General features: G+C 44.7%; 2 protein-coding genes across 4 annotated transcripts in view; one reads left to right on the top strand and one right to left on the bottom strand.

Annotated features, from left to right (window-relative positions):
* Nucleotides 1-1,210: 1,210 nt before the first annotated feature.
* On the bottom strand, nucleotides 1,211-6,746 carry ubxn2a (UBX domain protein 2A). Of its 2 annotated transcripts, none has more exons than XM_072362633.1 (7): nucleotides 6,368-6,577; nucleotides 6,181-6,243; nucleotides 5,695-5,806; nucleotides 4,171-4,280; nucleotides 3,299-3,436; nucleotides 2,722-2,883; nucleotides 1,211-2,128 (listed from the first exon to the last, which is right to left on the bottom strand). In XM_072362633.1, exons 1-7 carry the CDS (start codon nucleotides 6,397-6,399, stop codon nucleotides 1,945-1,947), a joined length of 801 nt encoding a protein of 266 aa, XP_072218734.1. In that variant the 5' UTR covers nucleotides 6,400-6,577; the 3' UTR covers nucleotides 1,211-1,944. The 2 variants fall into 2 exon arrangements, with proteins under 2 accessions (XP_072218734.1, XP_072218735.1); XM_072362634.1 differs by lacking the exon at nucleotides 6,368-6,577 and adding an exon at nucleotides 6,636-6,746 and having other exon boundaries at nucleotides 1,212-2,128.
* A 1,967-nt stretch (nucleotides 6,747-8,713) lies between these two features.
* atad2b (ATPase family AAA domain containing 2B) overlaps nucleotides 8,714-18,714 on the top strand; it is a 60,672-nt gene continuing 50,671 nt past the window's right edge. For both annotated transcript variants that reach the window (XM_072362353.1, XM_072362352.1), the window contains exons 1-19: nucleotides 8,714-8,922; nucleotides 10,537-10,703; nucleotides 10,864-10,895; nucleotides 10,997-11,144; nucleotides 11,863-11,962; nucleotides 12,040-12,166; nucleotides 12,562-12,705; nucleotides 12,795-12,870; nucleotides 13,031-13,132; nucleotides 13,281-13,392; nucleotides 13,559-13,674; nucleotides 13,909-14,083; nucleotides 14,334-14,422; nucleotides 15,425-15,584; nucleotides 16,321-16,411; nucleotides 16,550-16,861; nucleotides 17,417-17,567; nucleotides 18,139-18,325; nucleotides 18,429-18,614. In XM_072362353.1, coding sequence (XP_072218454.1) covers nucleotides 8,824-8,922; nucleotides 10,537-10,703; nucleotides 10,864-10,895; nucleotides 10,997-11,144; nucleotides 11,863-11,962; nucleotides 12,040-12,166; nucleotides 12,562-12,705; nucleotides 12,795-12,870; nucleotides 13,031-13,132; nucleotides 13,281-13,392; nucleotides 13,559-13,674; nucleotides 13,909-14,083; nucleotides 14,334-14,422; nucleotides 15,425-15,584; nucleotides 16,321-16,411; nucleotides 16,550-16,861; nucleotides 17,417-17,567; nucleotides 18,139-18,325; nucleotides 18,429-18,614 — 2,574 coding nt within the window. In that variant the 5' untranslated portion in view covers nucleotides 8,714-8,823. The remainder of the gene's footprint in view (nucleotides 8,923-10,536; nucleotides 10,704-10,863; nucleotides 10,896-10,996; nucleotides 11,145-11,862; nucleotides 11,963-12,039; nucleotides 12,167-12,561; nucleotides 12,706-12,794; nucleotides 12,871-13,030; nucleotides 13,133-13,280; nucleotides 13,393-13,558; nucleotides 13,675-13,908; nucleotides 14,084-14,333; nucleotides 14,423-15,424; nucleotides 15,585-16,320; nucleotides 16,412-16,549; nucleotides 16,862-17,416; nucleotides 17,568-18,138; nucleotides 18,326-18,428; nucleotides 18,615-18,714) is intronic.

Raw genomic sequence — 18,714 nt, 5'->3', positions numbered from 1 at the left:
TGCCGTCTTATCGGTGTTCAAAGTGTGTTCATCCCAGCCAAGCTGTGTTTTAGGTCATCAAGGCAGCTGGACTGAACGCCTGGCAAAGCATCACAACAGAAGAAACTCATTCAAAAGTTAAAAAAAAGAAGAGATTGTGCAGCTATGGACTCTTCACTGGAGTGCATAGCTGCACAAAATCTGGTGGAAGTAAGAAAAAAAGGGGGTTGCGCATCTCAATGTCCACACCACAAAGACAGAAGCACTCACGTTTCAGTTTATTATTCGGCTCACATCCCAATAAAAAACACTTTTAGCCATCATCAGAGCGCTATGACCTTCTGATGTACTTCTGTCTTCCTAATATGAATATTGAGAAGTGCCTTTTTAACACTTTAAGGAACACCCCTTTGGTGATATTCGTACACTCCAGAGTTAAGACCGTCACTGATTGCAGAGGATTCTTTTCGACAAAGGTATTAACATTTTATTTGTGGTAATGCTGATTTGTCCAGCTGCATTTAAGCCACTGGAAGAACCGCTCATCCAATTTTGACGGGAATACCCAAATTAAAGCAGAGAGCCTGCACGTTAAGCCCATATCTATTACGTAATGGGATTTTTTTTTTGCTGATTAGTTAATATAGCAAACATTATGTCTGTCAGAGTGTTTCCAGAGCAACAGGAACTGTGCGATGACTTGGAAAACACCATCTCCCTCAATTTCATGTGAACTCATATCTTTATATATTTATTTAATTTCTTCACGCTTTCCCCAGACTTTTACTTTTGTTTTTACTCGAATAATAGCCGTCATGCATTTATCTGAGAAACAAGCTGGAATTCAACCGACTTGACCGCATCTGCGCAATTTCTTCTCAGAAACTCTTGTAGGGAGGAAAGTGATTTCTACAAATGATCACGTCTTACATGTGATTCTCCCTCTCCCTGCTCAAAGAGGTCATGTAGTTTTTTTTAATTTCTTGGACTTTCGTAAACATGAAAGATTCATGTTTCGAAACCCAAAGTCCGCCTGAAAGGAAAAGCTTTAAAGCTCTAAAACTGTCTTCCGGAGCTACTTCCTGGATTTAATGACGTCACAATGTAGCGCATTTCCATAATGCCTGCCCCGGTCACTAGTTTTCTTTCCAAATAGAAGAAAATAACAAAGGAAGAAAAACAACACCTACTCATTGCTTTTGCTCTGCATCAACATTTTTTTTTTAAAAGGAAAAAAATTAATCACTTTGAGGACTTTTATTGTATTATACCATGATTTGTGATATGCTTTTCAATGATTCAGTCAGACTACAGTTTGACAGTCTTGATCCCCGCCCGTTTAAAACAACAGAAAAAAAAGAAAGAAATGTTCACGGAAAAAGAAACGCCATGTAAAAGCCCCGAAAGACCCAAACAACTGGACCAACATGAATTACTCTGTGCAAACAAAACATCACCAAGCTTGATATTCTAAAATTGTAGCGTAACCCCCCCCCCCCTCCCCTCTTTTAAACTGCAAATAGTGCATAAAAGTGGTGAGCACACTTTGGGAAGACTTCTGAGACTTTGTTGTGTGGATGGCTGTGGTGATGAGTGGGTGATGAGGAGAGTAAATCATGAGCACACATAGCCGATCATCCTCTGGGTGACATCACTGTTTTGCCTTTTCTGCAGTTTGTGTTTGTTTGGGGGGGCGGGTGTGTGTGGTTATAGGCATATATGCAGATAATCTCTGTCCTCCAATCAGAGCAGAGCACATGGTAAACATTGTCAGCAGCGCCTCCGTGACTTAGCTGGTGAGAACATTACCACTAGCCTGCCGCTAATCCCGCAAAGTCACTAAGAACCAGAATCATCAAATGCAGTACAAACTGCAGGGCGAATAAATAAATGTATCGAAATGTGTGTGTATGTGTGTGTGGGGGGGGGTCGTCACATGCTGGGTGAATCGAGGGGCCCTGTTGGTCAGGAGTGTCCAAAGGGAGCCTGTGTGTTCAGAGGTCTCTGGACAATGACCGCGTTGGCCAGATCCGCCTCTTCTAGACTTAATTCTTTGTCGTCGAGCTCTCGGAAAGGCAGCGATGTCGTCAGGATGAAAGGAGGGCAGCTCCTCTGGCAGCGTGCCACGAAAGCGTGAACATCAGTGATTCTAAGGCAGAAATATAACAATATTTATCTTAAAAAAAAACCAACATATCAGTTTCTACTTCGTAGCGCAGCCTTCCCGGCCTAATACTCTACTCCCGATTGTGACACGTGATTTCTTTTTGAGGCAGCATACTAGAACATCATCTATTATTAATGCCAACCGGGATATACATGCAATCCTATGGCAGCCCAACCCCTTACACACTTAAGGTTGGAGGGGTTCATGCCTCTCTATCCTTTAGCCTGTTATATAAACGCTGCATCAGAGTTACGTAATCCCTCATTGGGGATTTTATAGATCCACGCCGCTGTTACATCTCAGATTATGTTTTCTGCAGCCACATGTGCCATGACCTCAGCCTTCAGATTTAAGCAGACTAGAACAAAGCATTACGTAATCCCAAAACAAACCCCACCTCCCGAGCGAAAAAAATCTTTAGTCATCCCTCGTTCGATTTATTCCCCGCGAAGCTTCGAGATTACGGGATTTGTGCACAGCGCAGCAGGAGCGAAGTGTGTCAAGATATTCCTCATCTGGAGCGTTTTCTCTGTGTGTGAGGTGGTGTGTTTTAGCCTCAACGCTGCGGTACACACCGATGCGATAGGTTGAACCTCTGCACCAGTCTCCTGCCGTCAGCCAACCAGATCTGCAGGGAGGTAACGGGAAGGGCGTGGTCTAGTGTTACCATGGGAATAGGAGGAGATTCTCCATCCTCGTGTACAGATGGTGACCTCGCCACAACTCTGGGTGCAACACTGAGAGTGGACAGGGGGGGGGAAAGATTAACCATCAGTTCAGTGTTTGAACAGCATGTGCAAAGTGAATGTTTTTCATTTTCAAAGCAAAAATAATAACATTTTTATTGCTCTTTTTCTGTTTTTTTATTTGTGTGTGTGTGTGTGTGTGTGTGTGTGTGTGTGTGTGTGTGTGTGTGTTCTGGTCGTCTGCAGTGACATTCTCCCGTTGTTAAACTGACAGCGGTCAACTTTGCTTTTGGCCGATTTGATAGCTGGGTTTAGAGGGACATCTAGTGGTGTAAAGTAATATGGCAGCTGTGGTGTGAACGTCTGGAAACTTGAGAGAGAAACCTACTTAAAGCAGTCCATCGTTAATCACTCTGTGATGATAATAAGTTGTTTTGATCCAACTCCCACAGCAACAAACTCTCACCTGCCAAGTCGGTATCCTCTGCCACTAAAGGGGTGAAAAGTCTTCTTCCTGGGAACGTAATTTTCCTCCGTCAGGTCCTCCACGCTGACCTCCAGCTCCTCCTCCTCCGCTCTGCTCCCCCACTCTGCTGGAAGCTCCCTGGGACAGAATGTAAATCAGTTTTGGAGACTTGTCAGATGGATCGATATGACAAACGAGCCGCACAAACGGGAATTATGCTCCGTCTATTTCAAGTTGCCCGGTTGTGGTCTGTAGCCGGGGACGTATTTGCAGCTAATTTCCTCTTGGGGAGATTGATGGCATTTGACTGTGAGCTCAGGCCAATGAATCACACCGAGGGCAGACATCACCTCATGTGTGACTTAGGATTCCTTCTTTCTTTTTCCCCCTGATGTCTTGACCTTCATTTTCAATTTAGGAGGCTTTACTTGAATACTGAAAGAGCTTTAAAACTGCAAATGTTCAGAGGTAATAAGACTCTACAAGGCTTCAAACTTTTCCTTGACATTTATCTAGATATGTGGTCTGTTTGTCATACGCCAGGTAAGCGGCTGTCGGCCAAATGCACATTTGTTTGTTATCATACTGACCAAGAAAACCTTTTACCAGTGAACAGGCAATATATCGCGGACATTTAAAGTAAATGAACAACTGTTATGATCATGGTTTTCTTTCATTTCCAGAGACGTTACAGCTGAGCAACTCTGATGTCTTCACTTTTAGATTCGAAGGAACTGACAAATGGCCGTTACTGAAGGCTGTAGCAGCTTCGCTACGGAGAGGTTGAGACGTAGCTGGAGGGAAGCTGGAACAGTCGAAGCAGCACTCCTCTTACATTCTGGGGATATTCTGTGGAAGCCAATTAAACTCACCCCCTCTTAATGGCATCCAAGAAATCTTGATTCTCTGGTTTGGAGTAGCTCCGAAAGTCCCCGTCGTTTACAGTGAAGCCGTCCTTCCACAGCCTCACCACCATCTCCACCTGGAAGGAAAGCAGAAACAGCATCGATCTGACATGTTGCCACACAGCATAGACTCCTGTGGCAGAGTTTTGGCTGTGTTGGTATTTACTAACGAGCCGAGGCTGTAAGCCTGCACACAGAAGGCACGGACACAGCCATCTTTGTGCCTGGCTCTGCTGGGTACGCATTTATGGAGCAAACACGGCAACACTCGAAATTTGGAGAAAAGGAGTAATCAAAGGAATCACTGCGGTGTATTTACAAAGCCGTGCGCCCCCTTTAGAAGGCCAAACCAAAAGAAGCCGCCATTATACACATAATCAAACTGAAGCCTGGAAACCAAACAAATCTTCATCCAAATTTGATAACAGCAGCGCAAATGGTGGCTTTAGCCAAAGGTGGGCTCTAAAACCACAGAAATGTGGCTTCTCTTTGTTCCCATTTTAAATATCACACATTTGCATTTCTTCCAAGGCTTGTCTGCATCAAGACGACTGCATGCTTCCACAACGTCTTCAAGTGTAACTTAGGTTTGCTGTGCATTTTTTCCACCCCCTAACGTCAGAGGCGGCAGCCATGATGACAGCTGTGTGAATTCTCTACATTCTAATGAAGAGTTTTGGTTTGCTTCCTTTATTCTTTCCCTTTGTAAATGAGACATTTGTTATCCATAGACGCTGTACTGTCGGTGCTAATGAACCACATTGTTGTCTCATCCGTTGTCTTGAGCACATCTCGGCCATTTTGTCATCTGCTAAAGAAACCCTGAAGCCTCTTTAAAGTCTCCTTTCCTGCTCGCAACAGTTTTTCACGTTTTAAGGGTCATCTTTACTGTCTTTACTGGCATCTACTCTTCCAATTTCCAGGCAGAACGTCCACAATTCTAAGAGTTTTCTTTGAATTTCCTCACAAGGAGCAACTCTTTTCCCCGGGAACTTTTAAGAATACAGAGCCTCAGAGCTTAGCGGAAGCGTCTTTCCCCCAAGTTCTGCAATCTTTACTTGTCTTCATGGAGTTTTTTTCCCCCAAAGAGATGAAGAAGGAAAGGGGCTGAGGAAAAGAACACAGCAGCTTTTCATCCCCCGACAATCTGACTGTAGCCACAAATGAAAGCAAAATAAACAATAGAAGTAAAGCAGACGAAAATGCTAAATGATAAAATCGATGATAACAAAACGGTATCCTGGGCATTGGTCTGTGGAAATGAAAATAGAAATTAACTGCTTTTTTTACATGCTTAAAAAGGGTATAACATGCACTTTACATTATAATGACTCTATTCCAAGCCTAAAAAGCATATAATCGCATTCTGACGTGTTGATTAAACAAAGAACACACGGAGCTATCAACAAATGAAGAAGTCAAGAGCGCTGCATGGCTTTCAGGAGTCACTGCAGGGCAGCCATAGGATCAGTGAGTGGGTTCATCTCTGACCTTTGAAGTCCCCGAAGCATCGTAGCAGATCTTCTCAACCTCATCGAGGAGGTCTTCCACAGAGAAACTGCGACTCATTGGAACCTCCTCCTCATTGTCCTCGCTGCCAGTCCTAAAAGTGACAGAAAAATGTATCTCTGTGACTGGTTGAACACTTACTGTGTGCACCTGTGATGATGAGTTCAAGCCCCTCCGTCAAAAAAAGTTCAACATAAGAAAAATGCTCTGCTCTTTACCCAGTGCTGTCCAAATAATTAAGATTAGTCTTAGCAGATATTTTACACATTTTACTAATAACCCTTCTATGCAAATGGCTCTCCCTTGAGTAACAACGTTGAACACCACAACAGAAGCATTGTTGGAGCAGTTAAATGCACTTCAGCTGAATCGATAGAAAACTGAATTTAAAAATAAACAAATAAATGTTTTCCCTTTTATTCATCTATTTTACAAAGATTGCTTTGCGGCCGGTCGGTTGCGACTTACCATTGTTCACCTTTCTCACCCCCCTCGGTGTCAATTGCTTTCATGACGCTCTGCGGTTTCCATCTGAGAAAATGACAAGCGAAAACACACGCTCCGTAACGTTAGCGGGGCCTTTTAAACAGAAGTACACTTCATATTCATTACTGGCTGCCCTTTATTCAATGCTTTATGCATTCGACTCAATTACCGCCAGTCTTGGAAACAGTGTGTGAAAAACATACAGAGTGTGGATAAAAAATAGTCGTTTTAACCAGGCTTCTTGATAAATAAAGATAACCGAGGCGCCTGTGGCGTTGTCGTTATTTATGCAAGTGGGCGTCAAAGGAGAGACACGGTCACGCGAGACGTCAACGGCACAAGAGCGGACCACAAAACGGGGCTTTCACAAACGCTACAAGCACAGCAAATGTTCATTTACGCGCGCGTGTTAAGGGTAAGGACAAATACTGATTTACCAGTTCGCGTTTTGTCGGATAATCCTGAGCTGCACATCTGCAGCTTCAAGTTTCGGACAGCGGTTCTTCTGCTGAGCAAGACACAGTGTGACGTAACGGCGCCGTAAATCCGCTCCTGTTGTCGTGAGGTTGCTAAATGGCTGAACTCAGCACAACTGAAACTGTGTTGAATAGACTCTGGAGTCCAATTAATAAAGAAAAAAAGAAGAAGGAGAAGAGGAAAAAGCCACACTCCTGTTTATCTGTTACTGTTAATCATGTTGATCCATTCACTCTCTTGATGCATCTGTGCAACCGTTAAGTGGTTATAACCACATCTGGTCTTATGAAATAAGTATCAACTGCAATTATATCCTTACAATTAAAAACACACACAAAAAAACCCAGACAGTATCTATTGTTCTTTTGCTCATAAAGGGACGGGGCTGCCTCACTTGATCAACACAAAACAATCCATCTTAAATACATTTTAAACATCTTGGATATATTGTAGACCTATGAGACATACCATCCAACACAAACACATGTGTGGTTCACAAGGAGCCTGTCTTTCATTTTTTATGGCTTCCAGAGCTAGAAAATGAAGTACATATGGATACTGCCTTGCCTACTTTTGGAACTGGGAACGGAAAATGTAACTATACAAATTAACTTTGTCCACTTATGACCAATCAGGGCTCAATTTTTGTTGAAGAAAAGAAGGCACAACCATCTCCAAGCGTATCTATCATATGCTTGGAGAATGCACTGTGGAGAAGTGAGTAATCTCCCTCTTCTGTTCCCCTGCTAAACACAAACGTCTCATTCCCAGTTAGGTCAGGACTTGAATATCAGTAGACGCAGAATGAAGCATAATGTAAGCAAAATTCACACAACGATTTGGTGTGAAACACCTGGTATCGGAATCCCACAGTGAAAGTAACACCACAAAAACGTGTGAATCACGGTTGTGGACTCGATCGTTCTGAGTCTAGAACTGTGACTCAAACCCTCAAATACCTTGCAGAAATTTAGCATCGCCCTGTGTCCTTTCGCATCTTTTTGCGGCCCAGTGTTAGTTGTAGTGAGTCACTTCTTGTTTTCTTATTTTGGTCCTTTAGCATCTGAAGTAAACTGACGTCTTATCATTTCACATCTTACAGTGGTTCTCCATCTTATCTCGTCATTCACTTTGAAGCCACTTGTGGTTGTTTGTGTTCAAAGCTGCGCTCATTTGGGTTATGAGGCATCCATTAGTGATTGTTCTGTGTCATTTTGTCTAATTTTGCTCATATTGGCTCTCTTGGTAACCACAAGATGCGTCTGAGGTAATTTCTCGGTACTGATTATGAATGCTTTTTGTCCTGTTTTGCTCATTTTGGGTCTGCGCTGTAAGTTTGTATCACACTTTACTCATCATTTTGGTTTTATGTCTCTTTATTATCATTTCGCATCCCTTCATGATTGTTTTGTGTTATAGTTTGGCATTTCATGAATCCGTATAAGTGTTCTGGTTCACCCTGGGAAAATTGAGCATTTCTCGAGACATTTTCGGTTTCCTAAAAGTACTTTCATGAGTCATATTGACTGACTCGACCTCAAGTTTTGACTGAGGTAACGATGGCCTTCATTTTGACCTCTTTATCATCTTTGTGGCTGACTTGCTTTGACTTTCCGGTGATTTTGCTCTTTTTTTGTAGTTGTTTTGTGTATCTTAAACATTACTTTTTGGACTCATTTGAATTCCTTCAAGTTTCTCTAGGAAACATTGAATGGCTATGTTTGTGATGACACCAGGGATCCTATGACTCTTTGGGCACTAGGTCTGTTCAGTTAACTGTACATGCCTTCAGAGATTTACTATGATTTAGAGTAGTGATTTTAACTCTGATGCATCTCTAGTGCCCACAATCAATATTCCCTCTGCATCCTGCAAGTTTTAACCCATAACCAAGTATTTGGGTTAACTAGTAGTGCATTAGTAGTATTTGTATAAAATCCCATAAAATAACCAGGTTATTAGTTCTTTGCGGTAATAATCTCTGTCAGCAAAAATTAATGCACCTGCCAACTAGATTCACTACCACTTGGGAGGGAGATAGACAGGGAGAGATAGACAGGGAGAAATGGCGCCTCGATGCTGCGCTCACTGAGGCAGTGTTTGGAGCCGGCGAGAGAGATTCAGTGAGAACGGTACAAAGTAGAAAACATGGTGAACACGAGGAAAAGCTCCCGAACGCGGAGTGGTCCCTTCATCTCCTCGAGGACAAGGTCGTCGTCGAGAAACGAGCGGAACTCTGAGGAACATGTAAGCCGGTTTCTTTTCTTTGCCGGCGAGCTAGCTGGCTCTGCTAGTTTGCTAGGTAGCTGTAGCCCTGGCCTCAAGCTGCTCCAACTAATGTTTTATTTACGACCAGGTGCGGACGGCATTCAAACTGACACCCGCCCAGTCGTACAGATGCACTATTAAAGAGTTGAATGCATTTCTTCGTTAGCGTGTCACTCGCAATGAAGGTATTATGTAGCTGTCACAATACAAGCTAGCGATATTAACTCCTGGCTAGCACCAAGTTGAGTTCCCTTTGTGTTTGGCATTTTTACCCGGCTGACTTGTTTCACCATTGTCAACACAAATTAGCCCCCCAAATAAAGCCAATTGACAAAGGACTGGTAGTACAACTTCGTGTCTCCGTACTGGAAGTATCAGCCTAATTATTATATAAATTGTTAAGAGATAAAACCTTAGTTAAGCTAGCGTTTGTGGGTAATAGCTAGCCCGACAGTTAGCTTACAGTGGGGGAAGGGAGTCGTAGGTCCACAACAGTTGGCTGGCTCAAGTCCCGTATTTAGCAAGTCTGAACTTGGTGAACTTTCTGTTGTAAATAACCCCAGGGGCCACGAGCAGGTTCTTTTTACTATATGCATTGAAAACACGCGCTGCGAGTGTTTTTCCGAAAGAAGCATTTCTGCTTTGGTGAAACACCAAACTGTTGTGTACAGTTTTTACTCTGATCTTCTGACCCACGGGCTGTCAGTCTTTGTCTCAGAATGTAAACAATGCGATTATGCAAGCCAGGAGGTCTCGTATCTCCCTGCATTTCCGCATCGTTATAGCCGTCTGCACAGACGAGAAAATCAATTTGTCGAGCCAATCATTCAGTGATAATCCCGTGCACGTTCCTGACGTTTTAATGGGTTGCTTAGTGTTGCAGAATTGTGGTTGAAGACATTCAAGTCGTCCCTGTAAGACCAGCGCTGTGCAATACAGTCAGGCTAAATGATGACTCATGATATTACAATATGTGGGTGGGCTTCATTGTGTCACACTTTTTTGTCACAAACAGCTTGTTGATTAGTTTGTTGATCAAGTCAGAAATGATTGTTTCGTTTTGTGTCTTTTCTAAACGGGGTAATGATCTCAATGAGCGCCCCACAAGCTGCCCAGCTTTATTTTGAGAACATCCTGCACCTTTTTTTTTTTCTTTCTTTCTTTCTTTTGTCTGCATCAATCTTTCTGTTTAGCCGGTCAGACAAACCCATCTGCCGGCATTGCAGACGGTTGCTTATGACTGCGGTGAGGTATGCAAGAAAGTTTAGCTGTGAAAGGTGTGAGCATCAAGGGCACATGTCTGGTTGGTGTTGTGATTTGCAGAATGCACGAAGAGGTGGGTTTAAAAAGAAAAGAAAAAAGGTTTGTCTTCAGAGTAGTCTGGTTTAGGCTTTAGACATTCTTGCATTCTTTTGTCCTTGAAGTGTTTTGGGTTGCTGAAAATGTGATATTCAGTTGATATTTTCGTTGCCTACACAAAGCAAAAGGCTGTAGTTCTCCTCGGTGTTTGCTTTCATCAGTCCAACTCTGGTTGTTTGCCAGTCTTGGACTCTCTTCTTCCTCTTTTTAAAATGTTTGCGGTTTGTCCGACAGAAGGAACCCAGCAGTGATGTGAGCAGTCCCAGCAGCCCACGGCTGGCACCCCCTTCCAAACGGACGCGGCGGCAGACGGCCTCTGAGCCAAGCTCCAGTGACACTTCCCCATCTCCGCAGGCAAAGAACCAGAGGGTCAGCTGGGATATTCCCACCTACCGCACCAGGTCAGCTGTTTGCTCTTGTTTTTTCATTACTGCAGTATTTGGCAGACTGACATATTTTACTGTACAGCTTCCTTTTTCCATCTTATGTGCTACACTCGGTTGGAAAAGAAAGTTTCAGTGTGACTTCAGATTGAATTTCACTCTGTTTCTCCGTTTCTAGGCTATCCTCCCGCATAATGCAAAATGGTCACGGTAATGCCATTCTTGTTCATTTGTCCTATTCCTAAACCGTGCACATTTTGGAAGAGGGCTACAAAAGAAATCTTCTGTTTTATCCTTTCTTTATAACGCAGCCCATATGAATCACCGGAGTGAGGAGAGCGGAGGGGGGGATCACTCCCGTATGAATGGCCACGTGGAGCTGAAGAGAAGCTGCCGGGTGAAGAAGAGCCAGTTTGAACACCTCAATCAGAGCCTGCTGTTTGACCAGCTGGTCAACAGGTAGCTGGCACTCGCACCCTTGAGCACGTTTACATGACACAAGGAAAAACTTCTAAAATCCGACCGAAGTCGCACAAAAACGGGACGAACACATATGCACACAGTGCGGTTTGGGATTGAATCACTCAGCTAGACTTAAATGGGCAAAGGTGGTCCGCAAATGTTCCAAAGGTCCATATTGTTTCCATCTTTCTGTACAAACAGTAAAGCACAAGTGTATAAATTCCTTATAAACTTCCTGTCATTCTTATTCTTTTGGTTTTCTTTAATCAGAAGGCTAGATACGTCAGAAAATGTTATTATGGATCACCCCATTGAGACTGTGGGTCCTTTTGCAGCTTCGCTGCTGCTTTGCTCTGATAAAATCATGATTTTAAAACCACACCGAATTCCACTACGCTTGCATGTCCCGTGATCTCCCACGGGGAAAGTTACAAGCGGCAGAATGTCTTGGAACATTTTCTCTGCTCCCATGCATGTATACTGAGATGGCGGTCCAGTTAGGTGGCCCAGTCGAGCTGTTTTAGTAGCTTGACAACTCTGCATGTAACTGTGCTGACTGACACCTTCTATAACACGAGATTCCCTAAAGTAGAGATGGGGGACAGCCCAGGAAAGTGTCCGTCTGTGATGCTGCACTGAAGGCACAGTTGATCATATACGTCTTTTACACGTGTTTTTGGTCAGTGAGTGACTCCTTGTGTTCTGTTGTGTGCAGCACTGCTGAGGCTGTTCTCCAGGAGATGGACAACATCACCAGCATCAGGCAGAACCGAGAAGTGGAGCGACTTCGCATGTGGACCGGCGAAACTGTGGAGGTGAGCGCAGTGGGATCACCACCGTCTGACACTGTAAGGTGAACGCAAGCGATGGCATTACGGTTCTCTTCTTTCAGGAAAACATGGACATGTATTCCAGGGTGAAGCGGAGGAAATCCATGCGGAGGAGCACTTTCAACATGCCGGCGCACCACAAAGCCATGAGCAAGACGGACGAGGAAGAGGAGGAGGAAGGGACAGAAGGTGCATTTCCTTTTAATGCTGTAGTTGCGACTCACAGGAGCAAAGGACAGAAGAAAACACGAGTCTGTGTTTCATCTTTAAAGGTCCAGTGTGAAGGATGTGGTGACATCTAGTGGCGCAAATGATTAACTGCAACAAACTAAACTTTTAACTACTTGATAGTTGCAAAAAATGCAATCAGCTCGCTTTAAAGCCACAGTTTGGTTTGTGCCTCCTGGCTTGCTGTAATAACAGCAGTTTAATTCTACTCAGTTCAGCTGAATCAGTCGGGAGATTTGAAGAGAGAAAAAATTAAGTTTTTTGTTTGTTTGCTCATGTTTTGTGTACTTTTTAAAAACAAGCACATGCTGGGATTCTTATCCGAAGTTTGCAAATGTCACTTTTTGACTTTTCAGAATCTCACGGAGAGGAGGAGGAGGAGGATGCAGAAGACGAAGACGACGAAGGGGATGAAGCGGAAGAGCCGGGAGAGGAAAACGACAGACCGTACAACCTCAGGCAGCGTAAGACGGTGCAGCGATACGAGGCACCACCAATCGGTAATGAGCGTCTTTGACAAAGTCAGTTTGTGTTGGGAGCGGGGATGCGTGTATGTGTGAATCCACTCACTTTGTGTTTGCTTTTTCAGAGCCTGTGAACAGAAAACAGAGCAACCCCTCACTTTTTGACACCCACAGATCCCCAGCGAGAAGAAGCCATATAAGGTGGGCAGAGATTTGTGGAACCTCAGATCCGAAGACGAACATTTAACGCTCTCGAGCGGCTATTGTTTTTTCGAAGGGATGAAACCCGAATGGGGAACGATGACGTGACGCAGCACTGAATCCAGCTTTTGCACGCTTTTTTTTATATTTTCATTTCCAGAGTGAAGAAACACGCCATTCACAGCAGCGACACCACCTCATCCTCTGACGAAGAGCGGTTCGAGCGGCGAAAAAGCAAGAGCATGACCCGGGCCCGGAACAGGTGTCGGCCGCTGCTTTCTCTTTTATCTCGCTTTCATCTTTTGCGATTGTTTTATCCTCTTGTGTTTCAAAGCCGGTTCAGTTTTTGCGTGAACCGTTTTTTACTTTTCAGATTCAGTTACTCACTACAGATGGATTTGATTCAACAGGTGTCTGCCTATGAACTTGACAGCCGAGGACCTGGCCAGCGGCGTGCTGCGGGACAGAGTGAAAGTGGGTGCGAGCTTGGCTGACGTGGACCCCATGAACCTCGACAATTCAGTGAGTTGAAATCTAAATGAAAAAGTAGCAAAGCTGTAATCAAAAAACTTGGATGTGTTTTAATTAAACCGCTTTTTCTAAGGAGCTCTTGATTGATACTTAGTGATGATTTGCATTGCCAAACAGACACTTCCTGTCTTATGATGTGTGTGTGCGTCCTCTGCAGGTGAGATTTGACAGCGTGGGTGGCCTCGGTAATCACATTCAGTCCCTGAAGGAGATGGTAGTGTTCCCTCTGCTCTATCCTGAGATCTTTGAGAGATTCAAGATTCAGCCTCCCAGGTGAGAATAACTCAAGTGTTTGTACGGAAGATATTCTATTTTATGTTGTTTATGTTATGTGGATGTTGAGAAGTTAAATCACTAAAGGAGTCGGTGGAGAGGTTGGTGAAGGCTGGACAAAGTGTTAAAAATGCAGTTTTTTTACATAAATCATTGATAAACCACAGGGTTGAATATTTTAACAGGAAACCTTTTTTTAAGCATTGGTCTCATTTGTCCTTTCCCTTTTTTTAGAGGATGTTTGTTCTACGGGCCGCCGGGGACAGGAAAGACCCTGGTCGCTCGGGCGCTCGCCAACGAGTGCAGTCAGGGAGAGAGGAAGGTTTCCTTCTTCATGAGGAAAGGAGCCGACTGCCTCAGCAAGTGGGTGGGAGAATCGGAACGGCAGCTACGCCTGCTCTTTGACCAGGTGAGGCGCCCAGACTGCTCCTACGGAAGCGAACGTCGGAAGGTGGCTTCTGGCCAAAAACCGCGTAGCAACAGCTTCGGCAGCGGTGACAGAAATGGAACATTTCAGTTTTTGCTTTCCTTGTGTGCTGCATATAGGATTGCTGCATATGTCTTTAATTATTTAGAAAACACACTACTGCAAAATAGGTAAAACAACAAGTGAAACCCAGCCAAAGTTTAACATCGGTCTTGTCTGTGCCCTTTGTCAGGCTTATCTGATGAGGCCATCCATTATTTTCTTTGATGAGATTGATGGTTTGGCTCCTGTTCGCTCCAGCAGGCAAGACCAGATACACAGGTAAGGCTCATGTGGCTGTAATCCTCGTATCAAAGACGGAGCATCTGTTTTGTATTGATCCTCATATTTTAAACACGCTGTTGATGCCTTAAACAATCCATCGGCAAATTGCGCTCTTAATCCAGTAAACAGCGTCCGCAGCAGATGGATTATGTGTCACATCTCTACTCTCATCAAAATAAGAATGACGGTTGTTAAGAATTGAATTAGACGAAGAGTTTAAGCCTCTAAGACTTCAGTAAAGCTTCGCTTTTTAAACACGTTGAGTTGGCAGCTATAAGAACAAATACCTTTATCACACTGCATCTTAATAAAGTAGATGGATTTCCGACTTGTTTTTATGGCCATTGGCAGGTCCAGATGTGCGCTCTTAAATAGTTTTCACTAAGCTTGCCAATAGGTGGTGCAGGCTGACCTTAAACTCCAGGTCTGACACCGCTGGCAGGGCAGATTTGATTGGAAATGGCTCGGGCTGTTACACTTGAGCCCTTGTTTGTTTATTTATTTGGGGTCGGGGGTGGAAATCGAAAGCGTTTCACTTCTGATTTAGAATGTTTTTCAGGAACAGCGGTTGGGGGCGAACTCAAACACGGTTCGCAGTTGATACTCGCCACACCGTCGCTGTTAAGCAATGTTTGTTTAGGGTCAAAGTGTGGCTTTAAAAATCTGGGTCATAGTTTACTCAAAACACGTAAAGTGTGTGTTTTATAGATGATCTGCTGTAGCTGCCAAGCTGGGTGAATACATTCACGGCGCTATAGTCGACCGCTGATATTTTTGTCTCACACTGTTTGGTATTCATGTTTCAATAGACTCTGTCTGTGTACTGTTTGCAGAAATAAGGCCTTGTTTATTTGGGCTGTACTGACTTGTTAGTTTTGTCTCTGTTCTAATCTTGTTACTCCTCTGAGTGTGTGTGTGTATGTGTGTAGTTTTTGTAATTGGCATCATTTTGGATATGAGCTTTGATGTCATAACTCACATTCTGTCGCATCCGGTCAGTTCTATTGTGTCCACGCTGCTGGCCTTGATGGATGGCTTGGACAGTCGTGGGGAGATAGTTGTCATTGGTGCTACAAACAGACTTGACTCTATCGACCCGGCACTCAGGAGGCCTGGACGCTTTGACCGGGAGTTTCTGTTCAGCCTGCCCGACAAGAAGGTAAGACGGAGAGAAACCTCAGGCCTGTCGTCATCAGTTCCATTGTTGCTTTTTCTTCTTTTCTTTTTCTTTTCTGTCGTATTTGGAAAATCCTTTTAGACGGACTTTTCATTGTAGGAGTGAATAAAATGTTATCTTATACCCGGCTTAGCTCAGCTATCGGTGCCCAACTGAATCTGCATCTCATTTCACAACCACTAGACAGCAGTTTTGATCCAGCAAAACATGCGGCATTTAGGTTTCAAGAAAATGAAGATACACATTCAGACTGTGTGTTAGACGATCTGATGGCTTTAATCTTGCACTGGTGGGGGGGGCCTGTTTATCATGCGGTGCATATAACGGTATTACACATAGATAAATGTTACATGTAAGTGGATAAGCAGCTCAGTGTAGGTGACTCTTCCCCATGGAGCCTGTCTAATGGGTCGCCTTGTATTGTTTGTTCACACACTGAGATCATTAGTAATCAAGAGCTAATCTGCAGGCCGCTGCCAGTGGCTTTCCAGTGAGCTGATTGAGCATCTGGCGCTCTTGCAAATAGTTTACAGACCTTCAACCTCTGCTGCGCGAACCCCTTCCCCAGAAAACTAGAATCTGAGGAACTGGTTCTGCTTTGCTTGTGCTATCTATGGCGTGCTTTCCTGGTTGTGTTTGTTGTATCCGATGCTCAATTTTGCTCTCTAATCCAGACATTCTACCTTTTTTTTTTTTCTCCCCTTTTTCTTTCTTAAAGGCCAGAAAGCACATTTTGGAGATTCACACACGGGACTGGAATCCCAAACTGTCTGAGCCATTTGTAGATGAACTGGCAGAAAAATGTGTCGGTAAGAGCGACGCACGTTGTGTTGCGCTTCCTGTCGGAACACCCCGTGGAACTACGAAGGGAGCAGTTTGTATGATCTGCCGGAATGAGCCGAAACAAATAACCTGACTCAGCATTTGTTTATCTGCCACTCTCTTAGGCTACTGTGGTGCTGACATCAAAGCACTTTGCACAGAGGCAGCCTTGATGGCGTTGCGTCGCCGCTACCCCCAGATCTATGGCAGCAGTGTCAAACTGAAGCTGGACGTCACCTCCATCGTCCTGGGGCCTAGCGACTTCGGCAAGGCAATGAAGACTATTGTCCCAGCCTCCCAGAGGGCTCTGGCCCCCCCGGGCCGAGCCCTTTCCCCTACCCTCAGGCCCCTGTTGGCCAGCTCATTCTCCTTGTTGCTGAAAACTCTGCTCCGAGTCTTCCCTCACGCTTATTGTACTGACAGGGACAACACACAAGGTAACGCTCTGCAACCCAAGCCCTTATAGATTCAGCTGGCTGATTAGTTCCCCTGCTGATTGTTGCTCTTCCCTCTTCCCTGTCATGCCACCCATCTCACTTGTTAGTTTGTTTTCCTGCTGGCAGTTTGCAGTATTTGATTAGCTGTACTTCTTTTCCCAAACTTATTACAATTACCCTCGTACACAGATCACATAATATCTAGGGGTGGTAGCAGGCTCATCATCGTGTGAACACTACAATAACTCAGCTCCCACTCCAGTCCGCAGAGGAGCGTTTACAGCTGATTAGACTTAATGGAGCATTTCACCAGCAGGAGGTCGCTCTCAGATGTTGTATTTCTCACACCCGAATAACGAAATAAATTCCTGTGGAACTGCATCCCTTTTAAATGGACATTAAATTTGTCTAGCAAGTCCCCTTTTTTTAATCCTTATTGTTTTAAATGGCCTCATTAATGTCAGCGATGGGTCTGAAACTTTGCAGAAGTTTGCCGCCTCTGCATCGACTAACACATCTGAAGCCTTACACATGTGGCGTTCCTCTCTGTGATAGGCGGTGACAATCATCTGCTCGGAGAGGACTTGTACAGCGACGATGACAATGAGGATGGCTTTGCCTCCATTTATGAAGTCCAGCCTGCTGCATCCCCAAAGAGTCGACTCTCCTCTTCTGCAATGCACAGACCCTTCCTTCATTTCTCCTCGTGAGTGTTTTTTTTTTTGCTAGTTCTTCTGGAAGAAAATGGAGCTTGTGTATACTCGTGGTTAAAAGGCAGCTTGATGTGGCAGAAGTTATGTTCTAACTCTAATGATCCTTTACCATTTTGCCTCTGACCGCTCGTCTTGGCGTGTGGCTCTTTCTTTTCAGAATTTCTGTTTTAAGTGCATTACTTGACCGCGGGGGTTGCTTTTATTACAGCTGTTAGAAATGAATTGCTGCTCAGGAGTCGCTCTATGTTCAGATTACAGTATGCATTTTGTTCTTTAAGTGTTTCACGCTGGCAGAAAACGCTTTGCAAAGAATTTCAAATTTGTGCTGATTAACAGTTACTGAGGTCTCAGGCCCGTCATTAGATGCATATTAGATATGCGTTGCTAATGAGACGCACGCAGGGCTGTCGTAATAACAACTGCCGCTTTGCCGCGAGCGATCAAAACTGAAAAGAAAACAACGGAGCTGCAGCTGTGATGCGGTTTGAACGAGGAGGGGGCTGCTGTTCTGTGCTCATGAGGTGGTCGATCGTGCACCAACCGTCAACTCCCATCTGCTTGTAGCTCCGCCCTCCAGCAGCCCACATCATACCGGCCTCGCCTGCTGCTGGCAGGGGCTCCAGGCTCAGGACAGAGCTCCCACTTGGCCCCCGCCTTGCTGCACCACCTGGACAAGCTACCAGTGCACCGCCTGGACTTGCCCACTCTGTACTCCGTCAGCGCCAAGACGCCGGAGGAGTCCTGTGCTCAGGTAAAAACACGTCCCAGTACACGGAAATGAGGCTTTGACTGCGGAGCTTTTTCAGCGCGCAGGCGTGAGCGCCTTATTAGAGCTTGACCTGCTGTGTTTGTAGGTTTTCCGCGAGGCCCGCCGGAGCACGCCCAGTGTGGTGTACATGCCACATATCTCAGAGTGGTGGGACACGGTGAGTGACACTGTGAAGAGCACCTTCCTCACCCTGCTGCAGGATGTGCCCTCTTTCAGCCCCATCCTCATCCTCGGCACTGCTGAGACTCAGTATGCCAAGCTGTCAGATGAGGTACCGTACTGTTTGTTTATCCAGACACACCTTAACTAACCTTTTCAGTCTTCCCAGGAGGTCTTTTTTGGGGACTTTATGATGCTTTTGATGTGTACGT

Source organism: Leuresthes tenuis, unplaced genomic scaffold (assembly GCF_036924035.1).
Source record: "Leuresthes tenuis unplaced genomic scaffold, fLeuTen1.0.hap1 SCAF_13, whole genome shotgun sequence".
Lineage (NCBI taxonomy): Eukaryota > Metazoa > Chordata > Actinopteri > Atheriniformes > Atherinopsidae > Leuresthes > Leuresthes tenuis.
Note: the sequence above shows the minus strand (reverse complement) of the source record. Positions and strands in the feature narration are given on the sequence as shown.